The sequence below is a fragment of the Fulmarus glacialis genome, unplaced genomic scaffold, assembly GCF_000690835.1.
Source record: "Fulmarus glacialis isolate BGI_N327 unplaced genomic scaffold, ASM69083v1 scaffold27942, whole genome shotgun sequence".
NCBI lineage: Eukaryota > Metazoa > Chordata > Aves > Procellariiformes > Procellariidae > Fulmarus > Fulmarus glacialis.
The window spans coordinates 120,345-132,487 of NW_009198939.1; the positions used below are offsets into that span (position 1 = coordinate 120,345).

A 12,143-nucleotide genomic window follows, 5' to 3' on the forward strand; every position below is an offset into this window, starting at 1 on the left:
TTGGCGCAACGAGAGCCAGAGCATTCACTGTTTTTCCAGATGGACCGTATGCTCTTGTACTTGTGCAAGGGTCCTCATTGCACGTCATCTGAGGTTGCCTCAAGGGTCCTCGTTGCACGTCATCTAAGGTTGCCTTTGGACATGTTGGGGTCATATAGAGAAAGAATGGCTTAAGGTATCATGGAGCAAGTGGGTAAGGCCAAGGTTTTTACTGAATGGCTGTAAATGAAAACCAGGTGTGGGGAGAATAGGGAAGGAAATTTGTATGACCTGCACAATGTGGTTTGCATGCTTGCTGTGCTGCTAAGAAGTGAAGTAATGCTATTTACAGCCAGGCTGGGGTTGGCTGTACCAGGTGTGCAGTACTTGGGTGGATCTATTTGTGGCTCTTCATTTGCATTCTCAGATCTAAGGTAGAACAGAGTCAGGTCAGATGCCTTTCCTTTCTGTGAAGTGAAAAAACATCTTTGCAAATGTTCATCTTTTCCTCCTCAGGCTGCAGATCAATGAAGTTTCTATTAAAGCTGGAATGGTTATTTCCCCTATAAATATTTTTAATTGTAGTCAATGAATTAAATAAGTGATGACACATTTATTTTCCAACTCCAGGAAGGAATTTTTTTCCAATATTAATATTCCAGTGTTCATAGAAGTGTTTATGCCAGAAGGGACATTTAGTGCTGAAAGATTCTGATTAACCTAATATTTTCCTGGTTCTTACAATATAAAGAAGAATAATCCAATCCCATTATAGTCCATGGCTTATTTTCCTGAGGAGCAAAATTAGTTTGTTTTGCCTTTAACTGCGGTGTGAAAGAATTAGCCAGAACAGTCGAGATGTGGACCTAAGACGTTTCACTTTTCGTAGTCTTTAGCACAGTGGAAATGCTAGAGAAGTTTAATAATCTGTTCCTCCAACTGCATCTTATTCTCGAAATACACTTGAGGTGAAAGCTCTGCATAATGGTATGGCAAGTGAGTTGGTGGAATTAGTCTAAAATACTGTGCAGAGAGACAGGTCTTCACTCACACAGGGTTTATTTGTTTAAGGCTGTGCTAAAGGTCTAGCGTAACTGCCATATGTTATTGCCAAGTGTAGCCTCAAACACTTGCATGGAGTGTAAACTATTCTTGCTTTTCAAAGTTAAGTAGGAAATGTCATTTACAGTTCAATATCCCTTTAAAGGAAGAATATGGACAGTGAGTGTTAAACAAAATAGAAACAAATTACTAGCTGAGTAATGTGTAACAAAACATTAGGCTGGGAAACAATAGCAGCAATTAAACTAATATCTCCTGTAATAATTGTTTCCCTAGATCAGGAAGTGTCCTCCACCATTGGAATGAAATATATCATTTTGTGGAACATTTGGCCCGCAAGTTCATCAGGTAAGAAGTGCTGCGTTGCAGATAACCGAACGAGGAGGTGGGTGCGTGCCAGCGGATAGGAGACATGCTCTCAGTCGCAGTCAAGTAGCACATACTGCTTTCCACCAGGGACCTGGTGGAGGGAGAGTTCTTAATGCTTTTCTCAGATCATCCCATTGACTGCTTTTCCCCAGATTTCTGTATGCAGGAAACAGGAGTAGATAAGCTAATTGTTCCCTTTTTTCCTGCCTGACTTCTGTGGATCAAATCCTGTTTTTGTGGGGAAGGAGGATTCTTGTTTCTGAGATGGCTGGCTACTGCCTGAAGTTTGGGTCTGCAGGGAGAGGCCTGAGGCTGTAGCTTTCAGGCACTGAATGACTTGAGACTGGATGAAAAATCCCCCAGGCCAGTGGGTGGAATGTGTTATGATAAACATAATCAGCCTTCCTTCATCTCCATGGTGATACCGGGATGCACTTAAGCCTTTCTTGCTTTAGCAATCCTAAGGTCATGATGCAAGTGCTGTTTACATCTTTTAGAAAGATTCCTCATGGTTTGCCTTTGACTAGGAAGGCCCAGGGCAAAACACCTTTTGCTGCTGAGTCCTGTCTTTCGTCCTGTTGAGTTGTAATCTAGTTAGCCATCAGAGCGCCCTGTGTGTTTGGTGTTATGCATACACAGTAGGCTCTGGTCTGGACTTTATTATTAAAAGTAATAATTTACTTTTTTTTTTCTCTCCTTCTCCAGCCCTCAGCTGAGGATGTCCTTCATTGTTTTTTCAACTAGAGGGACAATTCTAATGAGGTTAACAGAAGACAGGTAAGAAGAGGTTTAAAGGTGCACAGCAGCTTTTGTGTCCTTGTTGTAGCTTCCTTTCAATGTAGCTTCCTTCCAACCAATGATTTCCAGTCCACTGTGAGAAATGTGGTGACACCTTTGTGCTTCTCAATCTAATTGTTTGAATTACCTGCCCATTTTCACATATGACACTCATTCTGCTAGAATGCATTAAGGCCTCCTAAGGCAGAGGTTTCCTTCTTAATTTTAACTTCTAAATGTCTTTCTGTCAGCAATTAGGCTTTTAACTCAAACTGCTTTCATTGCGGGAGTCTGTCTTCCACAGATTTTCAGGCTTTTGTCAGAGAATAAGAGCCTTATTGTCTTTGAAACATCCTTAGGGAGTTTCTTCTGCAAACAAACAGGTGAAACAACTTTCCCATAAAACGACCTTGAAAGCCATAGGTGATACCCATACTCTTGAGGTAGAGGTGAACATGATTTCTTCGGAGGTCTGAAAGTATGTTATAGGCAAACAGTGTTTAGGATGGATTTGCAAGGGTGTATATTTTTTGGCAATGACAGTTAGATTGCCATGTTTCTGAAGCATGTTCCTGTCATCCCCTTGTAGATCCCCAAGGTAATCCCAGTAAAATCTATGGGGTGTTTTTTTTTTTTACTCTGACTTGAAGGAGAGCTGGATGAGGTCCTTTAGTCACTCTTGCTTCCACTGTTAACTTCATTGCCACGTGGAGCAAAAATATATGTAACACATGTGAAGACTGTATAAGTCAGCATGTGTTTTACATATTGGATGTCTATGAAATTGCATACCAGAGCAGCTACTATAGAGGAATGAATAGGAAACTGGCTGCTTTCCTAAAGAGCAGTCCACACACATACCAACCTTGAAAAACGTCATTAAACCCAGCCAGCCTAAGCATCTCTTGCCACTTACTGCAACAATAAGTATAAAGAGAATGAACCATATCTAACTTGGTGCCAGAGGAAAACCTGTTCCCTGCCTCTTTCTGTCTCCCACCCTGTGAGCACGCCCCATTGCAAAGGTCTCTAGTCTGCTAAGGCTCTAAGCTATGAGACTTAAGTGTTTCCCATGTGGAAATGTATTTCATATTTATCCAGCTGTCCTAGAAATGTTGACTGGGAACAGGATATTGATATGATATTAGTCTAAAAGCCAGCTGACTGCAGAGCTGCTGGTTTTTGTTGGAGGACTGACAAACAAGGTGTGGGCTTCATGCTGGTCCTTTAGTTAGCACTGGCCTTTCTTAATAAGGAAGCTGGAGTAGTGGCAAAACCTCTTCTACCTTGCCCATGTCTCCATGTCTCCAGCGTCTGAACATGAAGATTGAGGGTGCTTAGCATCCCTTTTGGAAAAACTCTGTGCATCTAGTGGAACTGGATTGACATATTTTAAAAACCTTTGCTGTCTATTTTAAAATTTCAGTGTTCATGTTTGAAAAATAGTTCTGATCACAGGAAATGCTCTTGATTTTTATATTCAGCTTTGGCTTGGTATGTGCTTGGGTAGCTGAGTGGAGGAAATATCTGTCCCTAGCCCATGTATGATATACAGCTCAGTGTCTAACTAGTTTGGGATATTGCAGGTACAGAATGAGTTCTTGAAAGTTTGATAATTCAATCTGTGGCAAAAGCAGATACTCTCTTCTCCCTGTGGGAGTTACTGCTCTGTAGACTGGATAATGTTAATGCACTGCTGCAATCAGGCTCACAAATAGAGTGAGACAGAGTATGTGATCACACAAACTGGATTTTCTGAAGTAGTTAAAAAATGCAGGGACAAAACTGACTTCTGGCATTCGGTCTTGCATTGTCAGTGTGGTCCTGCATGCAGTGACTTAATCTGTTTCCCATGAAAATTGTATAGTTTGCTCAGAGATACACCCCACACATTGCAGGGTTTTATCTTAGTATTAAAGACTTCTGGCCTGTACTTGGCTTCCAGAGTTTGGTGTCTGCAACTCAGTGGAACAACAAATGGGTGCCCGCCCCGTTTAGCCTGCAGTTGATCTGTCAGTGTGCCCGGGATTTCTAAAAAAATTAAAACAGATACCTTGAATCATAATAAGCTATTGGGAAAGGCTTTAATCTTCAAGTCAGTTTGAACAGGAGCTGAAGATGTAATGTCCAAATAAACTGGAGTTGCCAGGATGGTTTGAGATTGTCATTTCTTGTGGCTGTCATTTTTTGTGGCTGTTTGATTACATTTGTATAGTCAAGTCAGCAAGCATAAGTGAGGAAAGTGAGCCAGGTGCAAGTCAGCTGCTCCGCTTCTGCATCAGAGGTTTGACCAGGGTTACACAGGGAATATTTACTTAGGAAGAAATGTATGGATATTGACCTAGGAGGTGCTGCTGTTGTGATGTTTTCCCCAGGCTGTGGGAACACTGGGAGCACATCTGCTCTATTTTCCACATCCTTAGAGAGGTATCTACCCAGACATCACCTTAGCCTATAACATTACCTTAGCCTATGTAAACATTGGGTTAACTCTTTTTTCCCCTCTCTGTATCTAGTTCTGCCATGCGTGTCTTCACCTGCATATCAGCTCCTGATAAATTTGATCTTTGATCTAACAATGCATCTGCATTCATTTCAGGGAACAGATACGCCAGGGTCTAGAAGAGCTGCAGAAAGTCCTTCCGGGAGGTGACACATACATGCATGAAGGATTTGAAAGGGTAACTAGATGCTATAGTGCCTGTAAACTGTGTCTGGGTGCTCCTCAGGAAATGTTAAACAAAGGAATCTGGTGAATAATTCTGGTAGGTAAGTGGGGCTATTTCCCTTTTATGCAACAGGTACACTGAAGTGTACACATTCAGTGTTGGAGCTGGAACAAGGGGGTTGCAAACCCTACTACTTATCTTTCTTTTTGCCTTCAGCTTTTAAGGGGGGAGCTGCCTTTTCAGCTTAGGACAAGGCAGAAGGCTTTGGCATTGCAATCCCACATGGATCCATGTTCATGAAGGGTGGAAAGCTGTCTAGAGTCCTGCATGGGTGCTATAGTAGGCTTGTTAGAATTGGGTGGGGGCTGAGGCCATGGCTCTAACCTGTGCTCACTGGTGGGCAAATAACGCTGTGCAGAGGTTATTGCCTGCTCTGATCTTCTCCTTCTGTATATTTTACAAGCTCAGGAGTTTCTCTAAACTTGAATTCCTGAGCTCCTTCCCACTTCTGTACTACACATGCATTTTGGAGGACTGTGGAACTGTCTGCCTATTGAAAATGCAGGTGAACACACAACAAAAATTCAGGTGACCTGGCAGAGATGCTGGCTCTTAACTACGAGTCCAAAACCAAATTCTGAAAGTTTGCAGGAGAAGTCCAAAAAACCAAATTTAAATTCAGAGCAGAAATGAAATTCATAAACCAAATATGTTCAGGGTGGCCACTTTTTAATTTTGAATTGATGCACACTGAAGCGTTTGCCCTTCTACCTTGCAGAATATGCTTGTGCATAGATCAAGTGGGAGGCAGAAGCGTAAGACTGCAGTTGGTTTATTTGCAATTAGAGTAGTTCGTCTAGAGTTCCTGGGGAACATTTATCAATCGACCTAGGATGTTTCTCAAGGAGGAAGGTGAATGTGATTTTTTCAGATAGCAGAATAGTGGGATACTACATTATTGTTGGGCAATGGCCTTAGGGTTGGTTTGACTGAGTTATGCTTTAGCTAAGGCCTTGAAGTAACAGAATCAAAACCATAGGCAAGAAACTTGTTCTGTGAAGCAGATATCTCTGAAAGCAGAGGTTTATGTGCAGACTGCAGACATGACATCCTCACTGCCATCGTCTCTCTCTTTCTGGTGCATGCGTAGATGCCCACGAAGTATTATTATTCATTTATTGCTAATAATCTTCTGATTTAATTTCAGGCAAGTGAGCAGATTTACTATGAAAATGTTCACGGTGAGAGACTTTCTTTATCCATTGAATGTTTGGGGGGTTTTTTTATTTATTTATTTTTGACTGGTAACTTTAACAGATTTGAAATGCAGCTTCACTGCAGGGAAAGGTGGCGGGGGTGGCTCGTATTCTTACAGAAACGCAATCTATTCAGGGTAGTTGTTCCTGAAAAGGAAAAAGAACAGGTGGAGCTTAAAGGATCCAGAGCTGGAATGAGTGTGTGTCAGGCCAAAAGTGAGAAGCCAGGCTGACTGAAGGTGCCTACTCTTACCAAAACTGTCTGGTACCTTATCTTGCTCTTTTTGCTTGAGGGCTCAGGTAACCATTTCTTCTTCCTTCCAAAAGCTGTGGAGATGCTGTTAGGTAAAAGTGTTTTTCAATAAGCAATTATCAAATCCAGTAGTAAGTGCAGAAAATTGTAAAGATGTTTATCCTTTCCTTCCTTGTAATTAATATAAAAACTTTCTGCACTGCAAAGCCTGAAGTAGAAATATAAACATTGCTTCTTGGAAACCAAAAGATAGGCGAGCAGAGGTTTGAGTACAAAGCCAGTCCTAATGGTTTTGCAGGGCCACTCATGAATAAAATGAAGTAGTGACTAAGTCTGCACAGCTTTGGGACTCATCTGTAAAATATGACTGCAGCAGAATGGAATAGAGAGCTAGAACAATTCGATTGGGGATTGATAATGCTTTTGCATGCTGGTATACATATTACATGTAAACAGGTTGCCATCATACGCAAGAAGCAGCGGACAACTGGGTCCTCAAGACTGAATGTTGGCCTGTGTATTTCATCTTTATTAGTTCTATGTGTTTGTCCTTGCTCCACTAAAGGAGTATTTATACCACCTGCAGTAGGTCCTAAGGCTCCTGCAGTAGTCAGTGGAGGGAGAAAGGCATCTCTGGAGGTCATTTGGGCTCCTAAGTTTGTATAAGAAGTGCTCGCTTTTCTCCATTTCCTACAGAAAGAGCCTGGGCACTTGAGTTAGGCATCTGCAACATGAATGACCCTGCACGTTTCTTATTGTTTGTCAAGCACTCAAGTTTCTTGTTGCGTCATTACCACATTATTTAAAATTGAGGATTTTTAAGTGGCACGAAGAAATTTAGGTATCGGATCTCTGTTCTGCAGTAATTGAAGTTGCTTGTTTGGATTTTTGTCTCTTCAGCAACAGCTAGTTAAAGGCACAGCTATTCGTAATGGCAGGAAAATGCCCTAGATGGTTGAAGAAATTTAAAGGTTGATAATTTACATGCCTTGATATATTTAGCCTTTATCTTTCCATAACAGTGTTTGTGCAAGATGTACCTACAGAGCTCCTTCATGTCTGTAGCAAGTCTGTTGTCAGAAATATGAATTAATTCCATTTGGTCACTCCTGAAAAGTAATACAAACTTGTAAAGCCCAAGCTATAATCAATACAAGGGGAAGAGTGTAAGGTTTAACCATGTTGCTGAAATGTGTTACATAGGAACGTTGAAGATTTTAGGCCATTTTCCTACCATATCTGTTTAAAACCCAATTGGGCTTTTTATCACAAGCTGAAAAAATCTCTGGATTTCTTCAATTGACAGCATTAATAAAATTGGGAAATAACTAGGAATGCTTTGGTTTTTTGATGGCTGCAGTCTAATCTACTGGTCTGAGATATTGAAATAGTTATGAGGGGCTGTCAATTAAAAATCATTGGCACATCAAAGGAGTGTGGTATAAAACTGGTATTGAAGGCAGGTGCCTGAGTGGCAAAAGTGTGCAGAAACCCATGTCTTCTGAAAACTGGTTGGCTGAAGGGAGGTAAGGACATGGGCTTGATGTCCAGTTTCTGGTCCTTTAAGTGTGCTAACAGCTTGCTAGCAGGATGTTTTCTAGGCTAGTTTAGCAAATACGACTCAACAACAAGGGACTAAAGAAGTTTGTGTATTTAGGTTACAGAACTGCAAGTGTCATCATTGCATTGACAGATGGAGAACTCCATGAAGACCTGTTTTTCTACTCTGAGAGGGAGGTAAGTGTCTTACACATTTTTAGCCAGGAGACATTGAAATGTCTGGGCTTGCTGCTTTGAAGGCAAAAGATAGGGAAAACCTTTTTCCCTAGTGACAAAACTTCACTTTGCTCTTTAGACATGAATCTTGAAGATAAACATTAACAGCAGCAATGCTTCTGACTCATCAAAACTGAGACTGCTCATGGAAAAGGAGGGGGGGTTAAACTTCCAGTTTTTAAAAAAAAGAACCTTCCAGTTTAAAAAAATAGTTCACAGCTGAAAAGTTTCAGTATTTACTGGATTGTTCTGGGAAATACCTGAATCTTCTCACTTTGACTTTTCTTCTTGCACAAGAAGTAAAGACCACAGAAGGAGGATGACTGTTGTTCCTATAATCTTCTGTCACATCAGGAAGCCTTTCAGATGATCAAATCCAAAGTTTCCACAAATGTTTCCAAGATTCAAGCATGTATTCTCAACACCCTCATTAAATTGGCATGTTATGCAAAATGTTAGATAAACAGTAAGTTGAGCACTTGAAAGCTTTGCTGTATAATGTTTGTACTGATGTCCTTTCGATAGTCATCTCTGAAGAGATGAACCAATTTTCACTTGTCAGTCAAACAAATTAAGATGACCTAAACTTGGAAGATGGTATTGTTACATGAATTTGCTATGGACAGGATTTTTCCTCTCCGTGTGTCCGAAGTGCAGCTTTAAATCCAATAACAACAAAAAGAATGGTTTTGTAGAATAAAACCAGTATTGCTACAGCACAAACAAATGTCATGAATCTAGAGTTCCCCTCCTTACTGTTCATCTCCTTTTCGTCCCTTCTGAAATCAAAAATCCACAAGAAAACAAGTTTGGTTTTAGAGGTGAATGAACAAGTTGAGAGGTCAGAAGTCTTATATTTGTTTTGGTTTGGGGAGGAACAGTTAGTGAGCTAGTAGAACGGAGATTCCGACTTCAGCTCTCACACTGCGAGTTGCTTCAGTTGTTCAGGTTTAAGTTTCTTGGTGTAAAACTGGAATGATGCTTTTCTTGTAAAGCACTTGTAAAGCTATCTAATAATTTGAACTACTAGCGTCTTCTGATATAATCTGACTTGCTACCATCTTTTATGGGAATGGGTTTTCAGTCAGGTGTTCCTGTTCTAATAAAATATGACTAAATGACTTAATTCATACTTATGCAGACAAGAGCATTTAGAGCAGTTGCTTTTTGAATAGTAAATGCAACTTCCTTTGCATGTCAATGAAAGCCTGGAAAAATCAAACCTGTGGATGTTCTCCCTTTATTACTTTGAGACGCTGTGTAAATAGTGGGAGTGATACAGTTTTGTAGCAGATGGTGAAATGTCCCTTCACCTATGGATACCGTGAGTCCAGGCACAAATGTCTGAAATAGAAAATACCAAAGCGTTTTAGGTTACTGTTATGCTGGGATATGTCCTAAATGATGAAAAGAAAATGGAGTTAGTCTGTTGTACATCTGTTGGACAGACAAATGTTAGAAGTTGGAGAAGCTAGGAACGTGAGCTAATCAGGTATAAAAAAACCTACCAAATACCTTGGGTTTTGCTTTACTAAACAAATGGCTATTCTAGTAGCAGATAAAATGCGTTTCCGCAGAGTCAGGTAGGAAAGCTTTTAAAGCTCTATTTTGACAAGCCCCCCATGCTCACTTTACGGAGAAAGACTAAATTTATGATTAAGACCTTTCAGAAACCTGCATCCCATCACATTTGCATCCATGTCATCCTACCTTTCCTTGTTCCAGGCTAATCGGTCGCGTGACCTGGGAGCCACAGTATATTGTGTTGGTGTGAAAGACTTCAATGAGACCCAGGTAAAGGAGGCACTCATTGTGTTTACTGGGGTACTTGGCAAAGGTGCATGTTGAACACAGGCACATGCTCCTGAATCACTTTCTCAAGACTTCTCAAGTGGTCTTCCTCTCCTTCTGTTGACTGTTTGACAGCCTGAAGTGTCTTGGTCTGGGCGCATTGGGTTTAAGCCCCTTTCTGTCGTAACCTCCATATGTTGAGAACTGTCCCTCTGTCTGCATGCCACAATGACTCTTGGTAATGGTGGAGAAGAGCAGAGGAAAAGACACATGAAGAACAGCAAATCAGTCTGGCTTAAGCTGTAGGCAGAAGGAGGTTGTGGGGACTATTTTTTTTGCAATAAAATTGAGGTATTGCCATATAACACTTCCGTTTCAGTCCAGCTTTTCTTTCACAGGAAAACTATGCTGTAAAAAGCAAACAGCTTCATTAGTGACACTAATATTTTACAGTGTTTTCCCGTTTGATAGTCTGACTTCTAAATTTATCATATGAATGTTAGTGTGTCCATGAATTACATTTCACACCAAGTGTAACACTTGATATTATGTTTTTCTAAATGAGTCAAACACTTGTACAGCCCTTAAGTGGAGTGCTGAAATACTTACTGAATAGAGCTTTTCCAGGTTTTCAGCTTTCTGACAAAGCTTCAAGCACTGATTCAAAAAGGAGTCAAAAAAAACTTGGTTTAGAACAATCTCCTTTGAATCAAAACCAGAGACTAGTGTAACCCAGAGTAAGTCATAGAAAAAGCAAAGAGAGAATAAAAATGGCAAAGAGACTAGATCTAAAGTAGCGGACCTCAAAGATAGCTGACTTGAAGTCATTTAGATGCTGAAGAAATCATCTGGTGTTAGATGACTGTGTCTGAAGTCCCAGAACACACTAGGAAGAGGACTGTGGGGAATGAGTTGAGGAAACTGTAAACATCCTGGTTTACAGAAACTGCTGTATCTTGGCCAACAAGCAGTAAGCAGCTTTACTACCCTTCTCGGAGCAGGCAGAGGAAGGTTGCCTGGAGTATTTCTCTGGATGCAAACCAGGAGGTTGGCAGTTTGGTGTTTTGCTTGAGAAGTGGGAGTTCTGAGTGACATGAGCTGGAAAGGTGGAGCCAGTGGGGTTTAGGGAGGAATGTGTGGCTAGTCTGCTGCCTCCAATTTGCAATGCTACAGGAAACGCCAGAGAGGCCTGCTGGGTTGATGTTACCTCTGCCATGGGAGAGAATTACTATAACAAACGTTGGCCTTGCAGCAGTAAAACTTGATTCTGCTCCAGCAGATGCATGGAGAGCTCATTACTTCTGAATTGGGCTTATATTTTTGCCTTAACCCTTAGCATGCTATTGACAAGTGAACCTGCATGTAGCTCTTTACAGGTGATGTCCTGGTTCCCCTTACCTTACCACCACCTCTTCCTTGTCATGTAGGCTTCCAAATGGTCTTCCGCTCCCTTTTTCCTCCCACTTGGAAAGAATCTCCTGTTAGCTCCCTGCTTTCTTCTTCTTGGCTCTCTAATGGTCGAGCCTAGTCAAATCTCTGTCCTGATAGGAAAGGTGAATCAGGCCTGTATCTCCAGGTGGGGTATAATTTGCTGTAGTTTTCTCTATATGTGAAAATACTGAATCATTTTGATTAGTTCCCTGGTTTAAATGATGTATGTGCTGAATGTTTTTCTGCATTAGTGGCCTGTCATGTTGATGCTGTGGCCTATTTTGGTTGGGGTTGGGGATTTACTGTGCTGGGTGATTTACAATCATGTGGGAGACAGTTTTTTGCAATAAAGATCATTAGGCTCTGGACATCAGTGAAAGCCACATTTGTCTTTGTCTTCAAAGTTAAGGGAAGACTGTACTGATTCCTGATATAGAGCTTTCTAAAAATCAATCAGGCTAAAGAGATAAACTTTTCAATGCTTGACAAACTATAACGCACTAGCAATCCACACAGAGTACTTGGAGTATTTGGGTTTTTTACTTGCAAGTGGATGAGTCTGGAGAAGTCTTAATTTGCTGCCTGCTGGCTAATTTATCTCATTCTTTGCATTTCTGCTTTATTTATTTTTACCACTCTGTCAGCTGGCTAGAATTGCCGACAGCAAAGATCATGTCTTTCCAGTGAATGATGGTTTTGAAGCCCTTCAGGGGATCATAGACTCTGTAAGTATTTTTAATGATGTGTTTGCATGTGTGCATGTTAGTTTGTGTTAGTTTG

General features: G+C 40.9%; 1 protein-coding gene across 1 annotated transcript in view; it reads left to right on the forward strand.

The window, feature by feature from the left end:
• The window catches only part of ANTXR1 (anthrax toxin receptor 1), a gene marked incomplete at its 3' end in the record, with an annotated part of 106,574 nt that overhangs the window by 8,072 nt on the left and 86,359 nt on the right, over window positions 1-12,143 (forward strand). The window contains exons 2-8 of the mRNA XM_009573086.1: window positions 1,318-1,389; window positions 2,116-2,187; window positions 4,787-4,868; window positions 6,064-6,097; window positions 8,023-8,102; window positions 9,867-9,935; window positions 12,008-12,088. Coding sequence (XP_009571381.1) covers window positions 1,318-1,389; window positions 2,116-2,187; window positions 4,787-4,868; window positions 6,064-6,097; window positions 8,023-8,102; window positions 9,867-9,935; window positions 12,008-12,088 — 490 coding nt within the window. The remainder of the gene's footprint in view (window positions 1-1,317; window positions 1,390-2,115; window positions 2,188-4,786; window positions 4,869-6,063; window positions 6,098-8,022; window positions 8,103-9,866; window positions 9,936-12,007; window positions 12,089-12,143) is intronic.